The 21,051-nt window shown below is 46.0% G+C and overlaps 1 protein-coding gene across 1 annotated transcript in view; it reads left to right on the plus strand.

Moving 5' to 3' along the window:
• PPP2R2D (protein phosphatase 2 regulatory subunit Bdelta) overlaps positions 1 to 21,051 on the plus strand; it is a 28,438-nt gene that overhangs the window by 394 nt on the left and 6,993 nt on the right. The window contains exons 2-7 of the mRNA XM_075257711.1: positions 35 to 109; positions 16,165 to 16,262; positions 17,842 to 18,007; positions 18,570 to 18,682; positions 19,430 to 19,607; positions 20,732 to 20,896. Coding sequence (XP_075113812.1) covers positions 35 to 109; positions 16,165 to 16,262; positions 17,842 to 18,007; positions 18,570 to 18,682; positions 19,430 to 19,607; positions 20,732 to 20,896 — 795 coding nt within the window. The remainder of the gene's footprint in view (positions 1 to 34; positions 110 to 16,164; positions 16,263 to 17,841; positions 18,008 to 18,569; positions 18,683 to 19,429; positions 19,608 to 20,731; positions 20,897 to 21,051) is intronic.

Below are 21,051 nucleotides of genomic sequence, written 5' to 3' on the forward strand. Positions count from 1 at the left end.
CTCCTCACCGGCTCTTGTGTCTCTTGTCTTCCAGGAGTGGGCGGAGGGAACGATTTCCAGTGGTGTTTCTCCCAAGTCAAAGGTGCCATAGACGAGGATGTGGCAGAAGGTGGGTATGACCTAAGGGGGCGCTATGGGGAGAGGATTACCCGGCTATTGGGGGAGGGGGAGCATGTACTGGGTGATGCTGAGGACATGTGAGGGATGCCCACCGCTACCCATCAGTCATACAAGGGACATACTGCACCCAGAGAGGGGCAGACCCATTGATTTGGGATAGTAGCGCCCACTGGGTGACGTCTGGAGGATGCTCAGCGCTACCCATCACTCCGACAGGGGAAACACTGGCCCACCATCTGGCCAAAGAGCTGGAGTCCCATTGGTAAGAGGTAGTGGCACCCACTGGGTGATGTTAGATGACATCTGAGGGATACCCCCTGCTACCCAAAGGGTATACACCCAGGCATTAGGGCTGAGGGTGATCTGGGTAATGCTCATTGCTACCCATCAGTCATATAGGGAGAATACAGATTATCCTTGTAGCCAAAGACCAATTAATTCTGCATATTAGTCCACGGCTAGCTGTCATTCATACCCAGGACGCACTGGTTTGACTGTTACCTAAATGGGCATAGGCCCAGTTATTAGGTGTAATGGTACCCACTAGGTAACATTAGAGGTGTGCCCATCAGGAGAGATACTTGTGCATGCCTACTTCACTAAGGTTATAGACACCAGTTATTAAGAATAATGGAACCCCTTGGGTGATACCACTGGCATGACCGATGCTGGATGACCACTGCTATCGGTCCTATAGGAGAAATACCAGCGCGTCGGCGCGTAAACAAGGGTATATACTCTGTTATTAGGGCGTGTAGGACTCAATGAGGGGTGCAGCTCGCATGGATATTCTGAGTGACATTAGGGATTATATGGATTATTTTGCATCTCTGCCATTGGCTAAAGGATATATCACTAATTGTACACTGTCCAATCATAATTACTGGTTTGGGAATAACCAAAATTCCGTGCCCTAAAATTTTTAATTCATTTTGATAAAAATGTTCAATTAATCAGTATTTTTTTAGGTTGTAAGGCTGAGTTCACGCAGAGTTTTTTGATCGGGATTCCGCCTCAAAATCAGGGAAGCTTTTTTTTGGAGGCTGATTTAGAGACCGATTCCTGACCAGAAATACTCAGTATGAACTCAGCCTAATTGTCCAACCCTATTACAGACATTTATTAGGGGTTGGTGATGCTGGGTGACCTCTGCGAGATGCCCACCATCACCCATACAGGATAAATAGTGGTACACTAGTCCCCAGAGGAGTATAGACCTATTTATTAAGGGTTGTAGCGCCCACTCTATGATGCAGCTGGCACGGGCATACTTATCCAGTGAGGACCCCATTATAGTGAGTTGGGGTCGCTCTGTATCTTTTGTTCGGCATCAGATGGATTCATTTTATAGTTTGTTGCTGTTGTGAATTAACAAAAACAATGCAAGTGTGTGACCGCCCTATTCACTTCTGTAGGAATGATGGAGACAGACTGCAGTGCTTTGGAAATAAAGTGAGGACCATACGTGCACATAACTGCTCCAGTCACTCCTGGTGGACGCAGTGATCAGACACACTGACCATATGGTGACTTTGGCTGCAACGCCTGTCGTGAAACCAAAAATTGCCACGTTGCCTTTGATTCCTTCACTAATGTAATTACATGGAGTCGCAGGTGCCGTAGCTGTCACTTCTAGCCACAAAAAGACTGAGCACTACTGGATTGCTTTGTTACTAGAGATGAGCGAGTACTATTCGAAATGCCTGTTTCGAATAGCACACACCCATAGGAATGAATGGACGCAGCCGGCACACGGGGGGGTTAAGCGGTTGGCCGCTGGCAAAGTCTGCGTACTGGCCACTTCCATTCATTACTACGGGCGCGTGATATTCGGAACGGCCGTTTCAATTAATACTCGCTCATCTGTTTGTTACTAGAAGTTGCAGCACCCTCACAATGTGACTATTAGTGAAGGTGTCCCGGGGCTACGCGACGCTCTCTGACTGCGACCAACATCTCCGTATAGTCATAGTGCCATTCCCTATGTGGCGGATAAAGGCTACATATGTTATAGCTCTTGGAATTGTTCCTCTTGTCATTTTTTGTAGAAGGTGATCTGCACATGTGGAGCATGCTCAAAGGTGACTGTCTAAAAAGCAGCAGGCAATGTGTTACCATATGTTCTCCTAATGTCTGAGATAGGCACTGAATGGAGCGGCTCCCAGGCCACGCCATGCCACTCAGTGCCTATGGACCAGTCCCATAGCCTTTGTATAAGTGGCACCAGACAATGCTCGTCACCTCCCCATTCAAACAGAAGTCTCTACAACCCCCGCTTTAGTGATGGAATGGGAAGGGTCCCATTGATCAGATTTTTATTTGGGGAGCTGCTTTTTCTTTTTGTTTTCCACCTCCAGACTTTGCCATAGCCAGGAGTAGATTTAGCAGAAGGGAGAAGTATAAGAGCTTCTTCTATATGTCCCATTCCTTACGAAGCTAGTCTTGGCTTTGGCTATAAAATAAATAAATAAACGCAGTGTATGATCTCAGTCCAATATGGTGTAGGAGGAGTACCCCCCTCTGTAGACCCTCCCTGTATTACCTAGGGAGGAGAGATGCTGCAGGCTTGCACTTGGCAGAACCTTGCACGTTTCTGAGACGCTGTCGGTGACTTGCAGACATAAGTATAACATCTGTTTGCTCTGTAAGCCTGTCTTTGAAGAAGTTCCAGATTTAATGTGGTTTGTCTAGGTGGGACAACGTATTATTGTACCCACGGAATAATGCAATAAGTTGCATAATGCAATAAGTTGCTGTTTTGCTCCTAAAGCAGGGATAGGGAACATACGGCTCTCCAGCGGTTGCAAAACTACAACCCCCAGCATGCATACTGGCTCTGCTGTTCTTGGAACTCCCATGAAAGTGAATGGAGCATGATGGGAGTTGTAGTTTCACAGCAGCTGGAGAGCCGAAGGTTCCCTATCCCTGTCCTAAAGCTTGTCGCACACCTTCTGGCCAAACCCACTGACCATCTAATGGTGGGTGGGGGTCTGCCAGACTCTCCCCTACTTCAGATGTTGGGGAAGAGAAGGTTTGGGTTGTTACATTGCAGTATATAAAATCCTTCTCTTCTTGAAGACATAACTAAAGATGAGCGTGTACTATTCGAAATTCCCCTTTCGAATAGCACGCACCCATAGGAATGAATGGACGCAGGGGGTTAAGCGGCCGGCTGCCGGCAAAGTCTGCGTGCCGGCCGCTTCCATTCATTCCTATGGGTGCATGCTATTCGCAACGGCCGTTTCGAATAGTACTCGCTCATCTATAGACCAAGTTTGACCAAGTGTGCATGGCCGTTGAATATCAGAAGGGGATAGCTGTGCACCTAATGTCACTCTTCTGTCATTGTCATGTGCGGCTGAGTGTCCTGATTTGTATTGTATTCTATCCAATATATAGTATTGTGTGCACTGAGTACAGGAGATGGGAGACTCTGCAGATACTGACATGTTTTACTTGTAGCATCTTACAGACGGGTGTGTCATTGGGACAGAGTCCTCGTAATGAGGGCCTGTCAGCGCTGTCATAAAATACTAACACTGGAGTATACCACCTCACTGTGCGCACGCTTTCTCTGTCCTCCCGGAAACAAAGTGCTTTTACATGAATGACGCCTTCACGTTACACCCAGGCTCTTCACGTAGCTGATAGTCGGAGAGCAAAGTTGTCAGACCCCTGACTTTCTTTAACGGAGATATCCACATATTTTGGAAACACTAGTGGAGCCGGGGAAGAGAAAACAAGAAAAACATTCACCTGTCCCCCGCACTCCATTGTCCACTGCCAATGTCCAGTCCAACGTGCCCTAGAAGGAATCGGTGACCTCACTCACATAGGTCACTGGTTCCTCTCCTTTGGCAGCTGAGGCCATTCACAGAGGACTGGACAGCAGCAGCAGACAATGAAGCACCAGAGATGGGGAGTATTTGGGGTTTTTTTGTTTTCCCTTCCTCCTCCAGGACATGCAGCGGTCTCCTAGGAGGATTGGATTCAGTAGTGTATCTTCTCTTCCAGCTTAGATTGTGGGCTACAATGCCATGTATACAGTAGGTTGCCTATCATATCATGTCTTCACACTTACATCCCTGTGCGCTCTGTCCTAAGCCCCGGAGAAACCGCATAGGGGACGGGTTCCCAGCGGTCAGTTGTAAAACCCAATGAGTTTTAAAAGCAAAACGCTGGTGTCCGTATGCAGCCTCTCCGTGGGGAAACAGTTTTTTTGGCTGGACATACAAGACTGTCTGGCGAAAAAAAACAAAAACCTGTTTCCCCGTTGAGAGGCTGCATACGGACAGCGGCGTTTTGCTTTTAAAACCCATTCAAATGAATGGCAGAATGACACAGAGCGCGCAGGGGTGCAAATGGGATTGCCCCCTTGTATCTGGTGGGGTTTTCCTCTAAACATGTGAATTTGTTGACCATTAAAAGTTACACATTTTTGCAAATATAAATTTTAAAAATTCTGTTTTAAGCATTCTTCTCTTAGGGTTCACACTACCGTTGGGGTCCATTTAAAAATAAAAAACAAAAAAACAGACAGACATCAGTTACTGTCCATAATATGTCCGTTGCTCTTAGACCTCAATGTCAAAAAAAAAAAAGAAAAATGGGCACTGACAGTTTTTTCAGACGGACAGAAAAGTCCTGCATGTTGGATTTTTTTTGTCCACTTGTAAAAAAAAATACGCCTGTAAAATGTCATTGAAGTCAATGGAAGTCTTATTTTTACACGTGTATTTTGCAAAAATACATGTGCGTTTACTGAGTGTGAATGCACCCTAAGGATAAGTTCACACTGAGTAAACGCTAGCTTATTTTGTAGAGTAAAATTACACTTGTAAATTTTGCTATCCCTTTGACTTCAATTATATTTTTTACACGTGTAAAAATACGCCTGTAAAATGTCATTGAAGTCAATGGGAGTTATTTTTACACGTGTATTTTGCAAAAATACATGCGAGTTTACTCAGTGTGAATGCACCCTAAGGGTGCATTCACACTGAGTAAATGCTAGCTTATTTTGTAGAGTAAAATTACACTTGTAAATTTTGCTATCCTATTGACTTCAATGACATTTTACAGGCGTAATTTTACAGGTGTATTTTTTACAGGCGTATTTTTACACTTGTAAAAAAATATCATTGAAGTCAATGGGATAGCAAAATTTACAAGTGTAATTTTACTCTACAAAATAAGCTAGCGTTTACTCAGTGTGAATGCACCCTAAGGGTGGAGTGTATTTTGGAGTGTAATTTTACACGTGTAAAAAAAAATTTACGCGCGTATTTGAGCGTTTTTTTTTTTTACACGCTCCAAAATACGTGCGTAAATTTTTTTTACACGTGTAAAATTACACTCCATTTTACTCTGTGTGAATGCACCCTAAAGGACAAGATAAAATCCCATCGAAATGAATGGCAATTGCAAACAGACCAGTGAGTGTCCATTGCTAAAATCTTGTACGGACAATAGCCACTGCTGAGCGGACATCAATGGTAGTGTGAACACCCCCTTAGAGGTGTCTTGTTTTGATCGGTTGCCATTGGATATGACCATAAATGCAGGAATGGTCCTGGACACAAGAACTAATCACGGCTGGATGAAATCTTATGTCTCCCTTCTGCTAAATCTAATGCCAAACCCAACGATCCCTCTGACCTATAAATCTAGCTCAATTCCAGGTGACACAAGGCAGGTTGGGGCCCCATTATAGACTTTGCATCGAGGCCCAAGAGCCTGAGGTCCGGCCTCTGGATGTATGACATGTAACTCTTGTAGGGGTAACTAAATGGATTGGGACAACATTGTGCATGTTGGTGCGGGGCTGAATATACAGAATTTAGTCCTGGGGTCCATTTTTAAAAAAATAAAAGGTGAGGCTTCAAGGCTTTTGTGCGGTGATTTCTGAAAGGCAATGTGACGGGGTCTCATAATACAGCAGTGCACCCAGTTATAACAATAGTTATCCATCACCTTTGTTCCAAAATTGAGATTGCTGGGTAAACCCTGTCCTCCACATTGCAGCACTTACAGTCCCCTTAGGGTGTGTTCACCTGTGTCATCTGAAACCATTGTTCTGGTGCGTCGTAGAACTAGAAGAACGGCTATGATGACAGGCGACAGATTCCCGAGGGACCCCATTACTACTATAGTATGTTGGTACTAATGAGGTCTATTGGGTACCCGTTATTTTCCCCCTGACATCGCCAAAGTAAGTTGGATTTGTAGGAGTTTTACGTCTGTGGTGTCAGGTACATCCGCCCATTCAGCCACTCCACAAGCGTATACCCCGTCCACTCCATCCTCAACTTCCACCGTATGCATGTAATTTGTGGTATAGTATGGCCGGCCTACTGTTCAGTGATGTCATTAATGACGTATCAATTTAGAGGTGACATCATCAGGGCCCAAACTACACTGAACTACCAGGTATCTGAGCTCATGTAACAAACGTTTCTTGAAAAGACTACATATTGGCATGTTTAATACAATGTATAAGGCCCTATACACATAAGGGATCAAATCTGATGATTTTGGTGGGACTGGTTAAGTATCTTAAGTATCCAGGGGAAGGGTCTTTGGACTGTTCCTCCAGCAGATGGCCGAGGAAAAGGATCAAACGTTACATCTGAACCTTTTGTTCTCAGGGGTTTAGTGGCCTAAAATATTGGTGACCTATTGTCCTGAATATCACATTAGCAGGGGACACCTGAGACCCCCCACAGATCAGCTGATGGAAGTCACAGGGGCTCTGCTTGTTCTTCACAGCTTGTCTGCAGTTTGAATTCATTGAAGTGAATGGGACCAACCCCAGCGCTGTGCAATGTGCGGCCTTCTTGGTAAGCGGTGACGAGGCCGCACTTCTGTAGTGTTTTCATAGAGGTGGGAGCTGCATCTAGTGGACTCTTATGATCTACGATATATCAGATATAGGGGGTGTAACACCAAATACCAAGAGAGCCACTGTTCTAATATCAGTCTTATGTTAAGATGTATTGGTTATCTGTAGGGAGACACCCCCCCCCCCCCCCAGTACCATTGTATGTATGCACACTATACTACAAGGGGTCAGTAGAATAATGTCCCCCTCCCCCCACCATACTACAGGGGTCTGAACCTGTGCATACTGGAGGTGGTAAAGCAGTTAGAGTACTCCCTATATATCAAATACCGCTAATAGTACATGATTACTCACATTAATAGCAATTAACCCCATCATGCCCATCATGTTAACCCCTGTGGGCTCCACATAAGGGTTACTAATATGTGAGATATAGGGGGGGGGGGGGGGGTACTAATAATGAAGATAATTATTACCTGCATGTCTCTCACATATGATTAACTCTAATGTGAAGTACCCAGGGGTTTATGTCTATGGACGAGCACTGTGAGCAGAGGGAGGGGGCGTTCCTCCCCGCTCACACTGTATAGTGCGATAGGCGCTGCTGTGGAGAAGGACGTACCTGACTGTCAGAAATGCCCTTCTGACTGTAAAGAGCTACGGTACCAGGACCGATAACTCTTTACCCGGGGCACAGATTGGGAAAGCCGACAGTGTGCTGAATTCAGCGCACTGTCGGCTTTCCAGCAGTATATAGAACTGCCTGTGCCCCAAACCATGAAAGGTCTTCTTTAAAGGGGCTCTATCAGCAAAATCATGCTGATAGAGCCCCACATATGCGTGAATCATTGCGGTGAAGGCTATTCAGGCACCGTAAATGTTATATTAAACACCCCCCCCCCCCCCCCCCCGTTGTAAAATAAAACCCTAAAAAAGAATGTTATCTACTTACGGATCGTGCACTGTGGGCGGGCATTCAGGGAGCGCTGTCTTCTTCATCCACGCCTCTTCTTCCTGCGAAGTCCTCGGGTCCCGTCCTCCTCCGGCGCTCACTGATATAAAAAAAATGGCCTGGGCGCGTGCGCAGTAGCATATGCGGCTTCTACTACGGCTACTGTGCAGGTGCCCAGGCCTTTTTTTTTTTTTATCAGTGTCAGTTCGCGAGCGCTGGAGGAGGACGGGACCGGAGGACATCGGAGGAAGAAGAGGCGTGGATGAAGACGACAGCGCTCCCTGAATGCCCGCCCACAGTGCACAATCCGTAAGTAGATCACATTCTTTTTTAGGGTATTATTTTAAAACGGGGGGGGGGGTAGTTTGATATAATGTTTACGGTGCCTGAATAGCCTTTTTAGAGGCTATTCATGCATATGTGGGGCTCTATCAGCATGATTTTGCTCATAGAGCCCCTTTAACTGCTATTAGGCTGGTCTTACACGACCGTAGTGGTTTTTGCAGTCCGCAATTTGCGGATCCGCAACACAAATTTCACTTTGAAAATTAATTCCGCAAAGTGCATCTGCAACATTACGTGTGTATCAGTATTATGCAGATCCGCAAAAAAACAAAACACACCACAAAACACACGTTGACATCCACAATTGCGGATATACACTGATGTATGTTCAGTGTATATCCGCAAAAATGCACGCGCCCGTAGACTTCTATTGGATCTTCCGTGCCGTAAAAGCGCGTTCATTACGCACATCCGGTATATACTGTCCAGACCACGGTTGCGGCACGCTACACCAATGACAAAATCTACGGTCGTGTAAGAGGCCTCATAGAAAACTATGGGACCGCAAATGGTCCGCAATTTTGAACCTGCAATTGCGGACCATTTGCGGTGCAAAACTACGGTCGTGTAAGACCAGCCTAATGTGAGGCACATGGAGTTACTAAGCTGTAATACACATGACCAGACCGTTTAGCCACAATTGTGGATAATATTGTGGACTATTAGATTTCAATGGTCCCGTACACACGGCAGTTTTTATGGCTGTGTCTGGGCCAAAATTGAAGAGCTGCAAATTATGGATCAGATCCTATGTGCCCTCTACCTGTCCTATATGTGTCTGCATTTGCAGCCCTGTCAGTTCATTTTTAATGTATAGGTCAGTGAAAGCCACATCCATGCCGCTTGTATGCGGGAGGCCTAAGGGGGGCAGCACACGACCGTGTCCGTATGTTAGCCAGATTTACCGGCTTGCACTCCATGCTGAGAGCGGCTCTCCTAGCAGAATAGTCATCTATGGTGTTAAGTCCTGGCCTACCAGCGATACTCAGCCCCGTGCCAATTACAGTACAGGACAGTATGTCGCTGTTTGAGTGCTGCTCCGCTAAGGCTGAGGCCCCATGGTCGTGAAACATAATTTTTGTTGTAGATTTTGCTGCAGTTTTTTAAGCCTAAGCGAAGAATGGCTACAAAAGGAATGGGAAATATCTAGGCACTTTCTTAGAAGTCTCCCTTCTGCTCAGATCACTCCTCACACTGGTTTAGAAAAACACAGCAAAATCTTCAACATAAGTTGTATTTTTGCAATGTGGGGCCTCTAATGTGTAGCCTTAGGGTGCATTCACACTACTGATACGCTGCCTGATTCTGAACGTTAAAACACATTCAGAATCAGCGGCGTATAAAGCAGTTCCCATTCATTTCAATGGGATACGAGCGCTCAGCTCATTCCGAGCCGTACACGCGAGCACTTCTCATTCACTTCAATGGGAGCGCTCGTAGAGAAAAAAGCAGCCCATTCATTTCAATGGGGAGCGCTCGTATGCCGGCTCCCATAGAAATGAATGGGAACTGCTTTATACGCGCTGATTCTGACCGTGTTTTAACGTTCAGAATCAGGCAGCGTATCAGTAGTGTGAATGCACCCTTAGGGAGTTTCATTTTCATTTTGTTTTTATTCTACTATCACCACCAGGTTGGCCTGATGAAGACACCAGATTAGGTGTCGAAACACGTTACCAATTAACCTAATAAAGAACTATTAACCTACAGCAGTGCATTTGTTTTTCCAGAAATTTTGTCTTGTGCCTTCATTTCAGGTGATGACACTGTGTACCTAGATGCGGCTATGTCCAAATCTAGTCCTCAGGAAACAGTGCTGTCACTTTGGTGTAAGTGTGACACCTATTAGTTCCTGTTACCGCACCGCAAGGAATTCAATATGGCTGAAATTCATCTGCGTTTCACTTAAAGAAAAGTGAAAGTACTGGCGGCCGGGGACTAGATGCAGCATCCAGGTACATAGTGTGTCGCCCCCTACAGGTGTTGCCTCACTTTGCCAGTCAGTGTAGGTTCACACTTGCGCCCAGTCTCCGTTTTGCAGGTTTCAGTTTCCTGCCCAAGAAACTGGACAGGAGACGGAAAACGGCAGTCAGTTTGCAAAGTGTCCACCCGTGATAGTCTTCTGGTCTCCACAGCAAAATCTTTTTTTTAACTGGACACAAAGTCGGATATGCAGGACTTGTGCCCGGTTAAAAATAAAAATGGCTTCACCGCAGAGACCACAAAACTCTCATGGGCGGGTTACTGACTGCCGGGTTTCCGTCTCCCATCAGCAGAAGACGGAAACCCACAAAGCGGAGACAGGGCACAGGTGTGAACCCGCCCTCACATACATTATCACTAATTGTGGGTTACACACATATTTACATCACTTCTAATGGAAAAGAACGTGTGTATCCAGACAGATAGCGATAAACACATGACTGGGAGCGCAGTATGACAGTACCACTATATTAGGGTTTGTGCTATATGACTTTAGTATGGAGCTCGGCAGCCTTACAGTTATTGACCGTCACTCCGAGGACCTCATTTTTGATTTCCTAAATTGGCACGCCAAACAAAAGCATTTGCCTACCCCCAGTCTAGTGTCTCTGCTGTATAGAGCTCCTCACCTCAAGGCTCAGCGTGGCTAAATGCGGCCGCCGGCCTGTCCGACCTGATATAGTCTCCGGCTCCACCCCTTCTGTCGGGATGACAAGGAGAGGAGCCAATGGGAATCGGGGTGTGGCTGGCACGCCCTCCATTGGTTTTCCAATCCAGATGATTAGGAGATCCCACCCCCCTCCCTATTGGATGATCTCTTCCCCAAAAAATAAAATGCTCCAATAGGAAGGGGGGGGGGGGATCTCCTGATCATCTGGATTGGAGAGTCAATGGAGGGCGTGCCAGTCACCCCCCGATTCCCATTGGCTCCTCTCCTTGTCATCCCGACAGAAGGGGTGGAGCCGGAGACTATATCAGGACGGACATGCCGGCGTCTGCGTTTTGCCACGCTGAGCCCTGAGGTGAGGAGCTCTAGATGGTGGATACTCTACATGGTGACTGCCACCGCTCCTTGCCAATCTGGCTTACTTGTGCCATTACCTGATTCGTGTCTGCCACGGAAGGACCTGACAAGTGACATTGTATTGTCACCTAGAGGTCTTTCCGAATGGTCATGTATTATTATAGTAGGGAGTCCTCTAACTGCTTTACCACAGCCAGTATGCACAGGGGGGGAGGGGAACATTTATTTTACTGACTGTTTGTAGCATAAGGTGCATAAATAAAATGGTACTGATGGGTCTTCCTACAGACAGCCAAGACTGATATTAGGAAAGTGGATGTAGTGACATACTTGTATTAGGAGAGACCCTCTAATAAACCTGCATGAGGTGTACGCAGTGTGAATAGTAGGTCATGCTTTACCTGTGTCCCACACTTTGCATGTAATATGTGTCTATTACGCCACAGCCAAGACTCTAATGATGATATTTCATATTTGACTTGACTTTGTTGTAATGCAACCCTTAAACGTTGTCTTAGTACACGTCATTTTTCATATAATCTGGAGGTATGCTGTGACTGCCCCTTTAATACATGGTCGTATGGAGTCCATAGTGAAGGTCTGTGATCTCCTGGTACTGACCAGCACACTATGAGGGTCACAAAAAGTAAGACACTAAAGCTAAACTAGGAATGAAGGGCGCTGTTTTGGGGTCCCTCCCCCACTCCCTATCAGTACAGAGCAGGGTTACTAGCAGAACAGGTGTCACTTAGTTATATCATTTGTTGGGAGGGACTCTGCATTAATTGTAATTGATTGATTTATAGCTCCTTAGGAGTCCAGTGGGCAGTCCTACACATGTAAAGTGAGATAGCGCCACCCATTGGACTCCTAAGCCCAGAACAAGCAGAGAGAGAAATGAATCAGTGTTTTATTCTCTGTAATATACTGTAATGCTGTACATGGGCTCCATGACTGCGTATAACAGGAAGGGTTTTCTCCTCGCTCAGGAATATAGGCGTCTTGTGTGGTGGACAGAGGAGTCCACGCTCCCTCTGAATTGGATGGGAGCCTCGGAGGTAACATAGCGCTTTACATTGGATATCACTAGCCCTCTCATGGAAGTGACTATCTTAGACCAATTGATAAACCTACGTCCAACCTTGCTGTGGTCAGGCTGAATGTGCAGCGGGGTTCTCCGTGTCTCCCCACCCATTAGTTATACATCTTCTGTCCCTTGTATAGGGGATAGATACTTATTATGGCACATCTCATTTAAGGGTGAATTCGCGCTTGGGGAGATTTGTTGCCCATTGGTTTTTATGCATATCACTCGCACAGGTTCCTTCACAGTTAACCCTTCTGCATGTGGAGGTCTTGTAAGCATAAAGCGTATTCCCATCTTGTGCATTTATGGTATATATACAAATGTCTGGGCGCAAGCTCGACCACTAAAATCCCAAGGAGGGAGCCCCCTAACCCCTGACTCACTGCAAATGAAAGGGTGGTCACTAGAGATGAGCGAGTACTGTTCGGATCAGCCGATCCGAACAGCACGCTCGCATAGAAATGAATGGACGTAGCCGGCACGTGGGGGGTTAAGCGGCCAGCCGCCGTCAAAGTGTAAGTACCAGGTGCATCCATTCATTTCTATGGAGCGTGCTGTTCGGATCGGCTGATCCCAACAGTACTCGCTCATCTCTAGTGGTCACAAATTGGACTTTATTCCATTCACAATGGCTACGAGGAACAATCCTTGCGATGTGGGGTCTATCAGATGTTTGTGACACATTCTGTGTCATTTTAATTTTTTTTGCAACGTTTATTGTGGATGGTAAAGCCATGTAATTCTATTAATATCGCTATTCGGAGAGGGTTCCTGTTTGGCGCGCACCTCCCGGTAACCTGTCCGGCGTTCTATTCCTATAACAGATTGCACATCTACTGCGTAGCTTTGGTTTGTGTCCCAGCTGGAGCCATAGCAGAGTAAGCGTCGTCCTCTTTGTATATTTATCCAGTTTTGCAGCCGGGGACATCTGGACTATGAAATATTCAGGGAGCTCGTGTATTTCCTTTCTGCGCATTCCCTTAGTTTGTGGCATTGGGCGGTGAGAAGTCATCCTGAGGTCCTCGCACTTTCTTCTTCCCATCTGATATATAGATAGCAGGGCGTGGAGCCAGTGAGGTCATAAACGGAGGTGATCATTTTGTGCGTGGTGTTAAACCTGCATGGCCGGTATCTGCAAAACTACAATGTGCATTGTCTCCTCCATGTTTTATTTTTGTTTATCTCGGCAGCACAAGACATGCCCAAGTCTGTTTGTTTTATTGGCTTTGGAGGAACGTCAAGATTCACATCACAATATTTCCCATCCTGGTTATAGCATTCATGTACGTTATGTCATCATATAGATATAGCAATGATGTGGGTGTTATTTACAGATAAATAGAGTACAGGCAAAATAATGGGGAGAACGCGTCATGGAAAACCCACAGCATAACACATTGGCATTAAAGGGGTCTGTCCAGGTGCATGACGGCCATTACAGCCGCAACCACTTCCAGTACTGACCTCGGGGATGTGTTTACATGGCTGCAGCCAGGAGGCGCCATATACACAGATCACCCCTGCAGTCCATTACGTCTTGTGGGGAGGGGCTGTATACACAGATCACCCCTGCAGTCCATTACAAGTCACGTGGGGATGTGCCGTATACACAGATCACCCCTACAGTCCGTTACGTCTTGTGGGGGAGGGGCCATATACACAGATCGCCCCTACAGTCCGTTACGTCTTGTGGGGGAGGGGCCGTATACACAGATCGCCCCTACAGTCCGTTACGTCTTGTGGGGGAGGGGCCGTATACACAGATCACCCCTGCAGTCCATTACAAGTCACGTGGGGAGGGGCCGTATACACAGATCACCCCTACAGTCCGTTACGTCTTGTGGGGGAGGGGCCATATACACAGATCGCCCCTACAGTCCGTTACGTCTTGTGGGGGAGGGGCCGTATACACAGATCACCCCTACAGTCCGTTACGTCTTGTGGGGGAGGGGCCGTATACACAGATCACCCCTGCAGTCCATTACAAGTCACGTGGGGAGGGGCCGTATACACAGATCACCCCTGCAGTCCATTACAAGTCACGTGGGGATGTGCCGTATACACAGATCACCCCTGCAGTCCATTACAAGTCACGTGGGGATGTGCCGTATACACAGATCACCCCTGCAGTCCATTACAAGTCACGTGGGGAGGGGCCGTATACACAGATCGCCATTTGGAGCTGTAATTTATAACCCCCCCCCCAGCCCTTATATATAAGGACATCCGCCTCTCTATTCATACTGCTCAGCACTTATGGGGTGTGTTATTTTCAGGCACAATACGGGGTGTGTGTCCCTGTATCTGTCCATGTAACAATATAATGTACAATACCCGAGTATCTTGTAGCTGGTCGCAGAGGTCGCACTACACTTCTGGAAGAGTATAAATAGTCCTCTCATTGTTCGGCAGCAGTATTTTTAGCCACGGAGGAGTACGTACCGTAATGGGAATTCTATATAGGATTAATAATGCTGAGAGGTCGCAATTTAATTAGGGAAACCAGGACTAGATCTGCCCTCCCCGTATAAATGCAAGGTTTTCTTTATGTTTTTTGGATCCATGCGATCACAGCGATGACAGATTTATAATATTTTTATTGTGTTTTGATACAAAAGACTGAAACTTTGTACAATGTAAAAAAAAATAATTTCAGTCGGTGTATATCTGACACCAGTGACTGCGGAATACACAGCGGTGTATGGCAGCCTCATGCTTCACAGAACAATTTTTTATTTCTACAATTATTTCATTTTTTTCAATTTTTTTTTACCATTGTTGAAAATGGGGATGCCTAGATAGATAGATAGATAGATAGATATATTATAGTATAGTATTTTTTATTATAATATATATATATATATATATATATATATATATATATATATATATAAAATATTTTTTTATTTTTTTTTAAGCAATAGCAAGGGGGTGATCGCAGCATCTGTTAACCAATTCCATGCCAGTGGCACAGAACAGCTTTCAATCAATTACAAGGGTTTCCTGGCCCCAAATCAGATTTTCATCCTGATGACCTATTCACAGGACATCCCAAACCTCCACAGGTTGTCTGCTCAAGCTTCCAGGTGCCGGAAAGTACTAGAGTCTATGGGCACGTGTGCAGCATCACTCCTATTCAGATAATAGGGGCGGCACACATCTGGTTTCTGCTGCTCCAGTTCCTTGAGTAGCCTAGACAGCAGGCTGCCATGATTCACTGGTTATGAGTCGCCTGACCTAAGACCTTAGCTTTGGCTACAGAGGGTCACGGTCTTGGTGTTGGATGGACTTTTGCAATGGTTGGTTATGGAAGTTAGTGCCATAGTCTGGAGTCTGGCTAAAGTTGTCAGCGATATCGCGAACAAAAAAGTAGATGTCCCACAGACCCTATTATAGTCAGTGGGGTTCATTGGGATCTGTTGTTATCCGCCATTAGACAGAACTTTCCTATGATAGACCAGAAGAACAGCTTAAACTAAACAGATGTGAACACGCCCTGCCCTGATGTAAAGGTGTGGGGGGTCTTGTATTTTCTTATTTTATTTGGGTGGTATTCCTATGGCGGTCCATCTCTTGGAATCCAGCAGTCTGACCTGTTTCTGTCTGTAGGACTTTCTCAATGGCCAGTGCTGTCCCCCAGCCTCCCTCCCATCACTGTTCTATGGCTTTTTCCTTACATTGCGACTCATTCTGTTGCAATCAGAACTGCCCAAGCCTTGAAGCAGATATGAGCATATCTCTATATTGATCGTACCAATAATCGCCATCCTCATGTAATGTTCTGATCTCTCCTCGTTTTCTTCCTCTCACAGCTGATATCATTTCCACTGTCGAATTCAACTTTTCTGGAGACTTGTTAGCAACAGGAGACAAAGGAGGAAGAGTCGTCATATTTCAAAGGGAACAAGAGGTTTGTCTTTGATTTCTGTCTGTGTAATGTGACAAGTCTCTTCACCTTGACCCACCAGGGCACATGGACAGCTTTAGTCTCCCTACACGCAGATGGACCTGTCCTGAACCTCTGGGCTCACAGCCTACACACACACACTGGCCCATGATAATATAGTCGTGTGTATGCGGCTATAAGAACTACATTGGCCCTTGTGCTAGCATAGATAGTACTCTGACAGAGCAGATAGTTGTGCGCATGTAGCTTTGGGGTACGTTCACACAGATTCAGGTGGAGGCAGAAATCAAAGCTCGATGCTAAAAAAAAAAAAGTGTTCTTCTCGATGATGCCATGAATGGTTTACCTGCAGCCAGAGCCACTCTGCTGAATAAGTCCCATTCATGTCCGGCTAATCCTTAAAGGGATCCTCTCATTCAGGCGACATTTTTTTTCTAAGTACCACGTCGGAATAGCCTTAAGAAAGGCTATTCGTCTCCTACCTTTCGTCGTCTTCTCTGCGCCGCCATTCGCCTACAATCCCAGTTCTTGTCGGCATGTAAATTAGCTCTCTCGCAGCACTGGGAGAGGGCCACAGAGCTCAGACAGCACCGCCTCCTCTTCTTCAGCAGCGTCATCTTCAGCCTCTTCTTTCGGTGGTGGCTTGTAACTTCTAAGGCCTCTGGCCTTGGGCAGAGCAGACTGCGCATGCCCATAGGCCACGAGATAACGGCCACTTGCATAGTATTGTAAGCAGCCATTTTCTCGGGGCCTGTGGGCATGCACAGTCCAGTCCAGCCTGCTCTGTCCAAGGCCCGAGGAGTTAGAAGCCACTGCCGGAAGAAGAGGCTGAAGATGACACTCCTGACGAAGATGGAGGCGGCGCTGGAGAGAGTTCTCTCGCAGCATTGGGGCTGCCCCCAGTGCTGTTTGTGTGCTGGGGCCCTCCCCCAGTGCTGCGAGAGAGCTAATTTGCATACCGACAAGAACTGGGATTGTAGGCGAACAGCAGCGCGGAGAAGACGATGAAAAGTAGAAGACGAATAGCCTTTCTTAAGGCTATTCCAACGTGGTACCTAGAAAAAATGTCTGAATGATAAGATCACTCTAAGTAAAAGCCAAGGCTGCAGAGTGGACAGCAGTTTGAGACAGAAAACAACCTAAAATTTATGTTCCCTTCCTCCCCACTTTCCGGCCATGGTTTTGGGGCAGAATATTCCACCCCAATGTGCAAGTAATAATATAGCTGTGTTCTTACATCCTGCATACAGACTTATAGCAATGCTTTACATTGGAGATTCTGCAACTGTACCATTTACTTACTATGGAGACAGACATGTCCGCATGGGAGCTATACAAAGAAATAGACTTGGAGTGGGGGGGGTGGTAAAGTTGCTGCATCTTTCATTTTATGTCTTGGAGCAATAAAACTAATTTGGCTGCTAAGTTGGACATAGCCTTAACCCTTTAGTGATTGAGCGCTTTTTAGATGGTACAAAAGCGTTCAGTAGGATATATACTTCGGTCGTTTCCCCTGTACAGCAGTATGTATTATATCCGTGTCCTTTACATCTCATATGTTACTTTCTGTTTTACTCCACAGAGTAAAAGCCGTCCTCATTCTAGGGGTGAATACAATGTTTACAGCACCTTTCAGAGCCATGAACCTGAATTTGACTACTTAAAAAGTCTAGAAATTGAAGAGAAAATTAACAAAATTAGGTGGTTGCCGCAGCAGAATGCCGCCCATTTTCTTCTTTCTACCAATGGTAAGCTACTCTATCAGGTGTTACTGCTGTACACTTATCCCAGATGACTTGTCAAGGAACAAAGTGTCAGTGTTCATATCTCTCAGGTCCTTTAAGACAACTAAAGAAGCAACATGGGCGCTGTAATTCACATTTCAGAGAGAATTGTGCACATGCAGATTGGTTTGCAAGTGCCCTGACTGCAGTCCCAAGTTTGGCAAGTGCTCCGAGCCTTCCTAGTAAACTGTGCAATCCTGCTAACGCTGACTCTGCCTCTTGTCAAGAAGATTTCTTAGTTTTTGGCTATGTTAGTTTCCATAAAGGACCATGACAACTCCTATTACCAGAGTTCTTAGAATAGCAGAGAACACACAAGAACAAGTCACAGGTCACCGATATGTTGTATCGTCATTATGGGGGACAGTCGCGTCCATCAATCTTATTACTACTTGTGTACAGATATATAATGTTTTTTCTTGGCATTATATACAGTTCTTGTCTATGTCATAGATCGTGTCTTGTCTGTAGCATAGGTCGTGTTCTGTTTCATGAGCTCTAAATACAGACCATGATTTCTTTCCAGACAAGACTATAAAATTGTGGAAAATTAGCGAGCGCGATAAAAGAGCCGAAGGCTACAACCTGAAGGATGAAGATGGCCGGCTACGCGATCCCTTTAGAATCACTTCTTTACGGGTAAGTGATTGTGTTTATTCTGACGCTGGTCACATTAGTTCTGATTCCTCGGCCGTTTCCTCTTCCACCCCGGTGTGACGTTATGCTGCCAGAGAACGTGGGTCAAGCACGAGACAAGCGGCGTTTTGTGAGCCGTGGAAGTTTACACAGTGACACCATGATGGACCTGCAGCTGGGGTGCCGCAGTAAGAAATAAGGGAGGTAGGACAAAAAGTGACTCCTTCCTGAAGCTAATAACAGTGATCAGTGGGGGCTCAGCAGGAGGTAGCACCTAGGCTATAGATGGCTGATAAGTTTTACTGAATTGTCCCCAAGCAGACAGTGGCTATAAGACATTATGCAGACAATACTATGGGGGTTGTCCACTGTATAGCTGATAAATGATCCATCACTAGGACCCCCACTGATCACGAGGCTTCTATGAATGGAGCAGTGCTTATGTAGGGTTGCAGCTGTCCTGGTGACCTCTGTCAGTCCTATAGACTGAGCGAAGAATCCGCTTTCATGCTTGACCACCGCTCCATTCACAGGACTGGCCTCTCGTGCCCCCTGTTTGGTGCGGGACTCCATCTAATGCCTTTATTCAATATCATACAAAGTGTAAAAGAAATCTTCCCAAAGGAGCCCTCACAGTTTAGGAGTGCCCACTTTACTCGAGACCTTTTAGAAGCCGCTCATGGACTTGTTGTATTTTCTGACTTCCTACAGTAGATTCTTTTCATTCCCTTTTCTCCTTTCTTCTCCCAGGTGCCAATTTTGAAGCCCATGGACCTAATGGTTGAAGCGAGTCCACGGAGGATATTTGCAAACGCACATACATATCACATAAACTCTATTTCAGTTAATAGCGATCATGAAACATACCTCTCTGCAGATGACCTGAGAATTAATTTATGGCATTTAGAAATTACAGATAGAAGTTTTAGTATCCTTTTCTGATGCCATGCGTGTGTCTTGTGTTTTGTCTCTCCCCCCATCTGTATTTGTAGATAAGATCCTTGCTGTTTTCTTTCCTGAGTAAGCTGGAATAGTAGGCAGGCTGCGGGGTAGATGGGTGGGGGTCCAGCTACTGGGACCCCTACTGATCATGACAAAAGCAGTTGACAAGTATTCACACTACCATTCAGATTATGGGACTGCCAAAGACCACATAGTGCGGCTCTCAGTATACAGCGTGCATGCTTGACCGCCTCTCTATTGAAATGGGAATCCTTTGGATGGGCAGGGGTCTCACAGCTAGATCCCTCCTAACATGCGGATAGCTCAGGGGTAGGGAACGTACGGCTCTCCAGCTGTTGCAAAACTACAACTCCCAGTATGCATACTGGCTCTGCTGTTCTTGGAACTCCCATGGAAGTGAATGGAGCATGCTGGGAGTTGTAGTTTCACAGCAGCTGGAGAGCCGAAGGACCCCTGGGATAGCTGATTGGTTTAAGTTTTGCAAAAATTGCAAGTCCTGATGGGGTTCCCATAGAAGTGAAATATCCATAATGACTTCAGGTCACTTTAGGATTGCTCTTTGGTCAAACACCCGAACCCTGTACTGATCCGATACTGCCATCTAGTGCACAGGATGGGGTCGGGAGACTATCCAAGCAATAGTGGTGATGCTGGGGTACTGCAGCTCTGCACCTATAACTTTAACCGATTGGGTACTGATGGCCTTTCCTGTTTTTAGGTCATCAGTGTAAATAATAAACGACAAAAGATCGGGGGGGGTTGGAACCCCCCTTTAAGTTAATGGGCCCAATTACAAGTCATAATGGATTCCTCATAACTTATGACCTCAGGCACACCACGCTAGACGATCTCTTCAGTGGTGTCAGGTACGGATAATGTGCTGAATGTATGTGTCAAGGAAGTGCAAACCACCATATAATACCTTTACCTGCATGTTACACCGCGCTCATGCTGAAGCTTGGGTTATTCCTGTCTTGAGGTGTCATCCGCTTTCATGACACCTTTTTCTCAGGTGGATTTATAGAAGACCGTCAGGGGTTCCTTCCTTTTTTGTTTCTAGGTGGGAAAAGACCTTAACCACATTTGCAGATATTGTAGATATTAAGCCTGCTAACATGGAGGAATTGACAGAAGTCATCACAGCTGCTGAATTCCACCCTCACCAATGTAACGTGTTCGTCTACAGCAGTAGCAAAGGAACGATTAGACTTTGTGACATGCGGGATTCCGCGCTCTGCGATAGACATTCGAAATGTAAGTCCACTATGGGGCCAGGGTTATAGGTCAACTTATAGTCATGTGACATCACAAGGTCTCAGGGTTACAATGCAAAGCAGGTCGGCCAAAGTGGTCACCCACAAGTTACTACGGCGTGATGTTTGGTAGAAATCCAGCCCTTCTGGTCTTAT

This window comes from Leptodactylus fuscus, chromosome 10, assembly GCF_031893055.1.
Source record: "Leptodactylus fuscus isolate aLepFus1 chromosome 10, aLepFus1.hap2, whole genome shotgun sequence".
NCBI classification, from domain to species: domain Eukaryota; kingdom Metazoa; phylum Chordata; class Amphibia; order Anura; family Leptodactylidae; genus Leptodactylus; species Leptodactylus fuscus.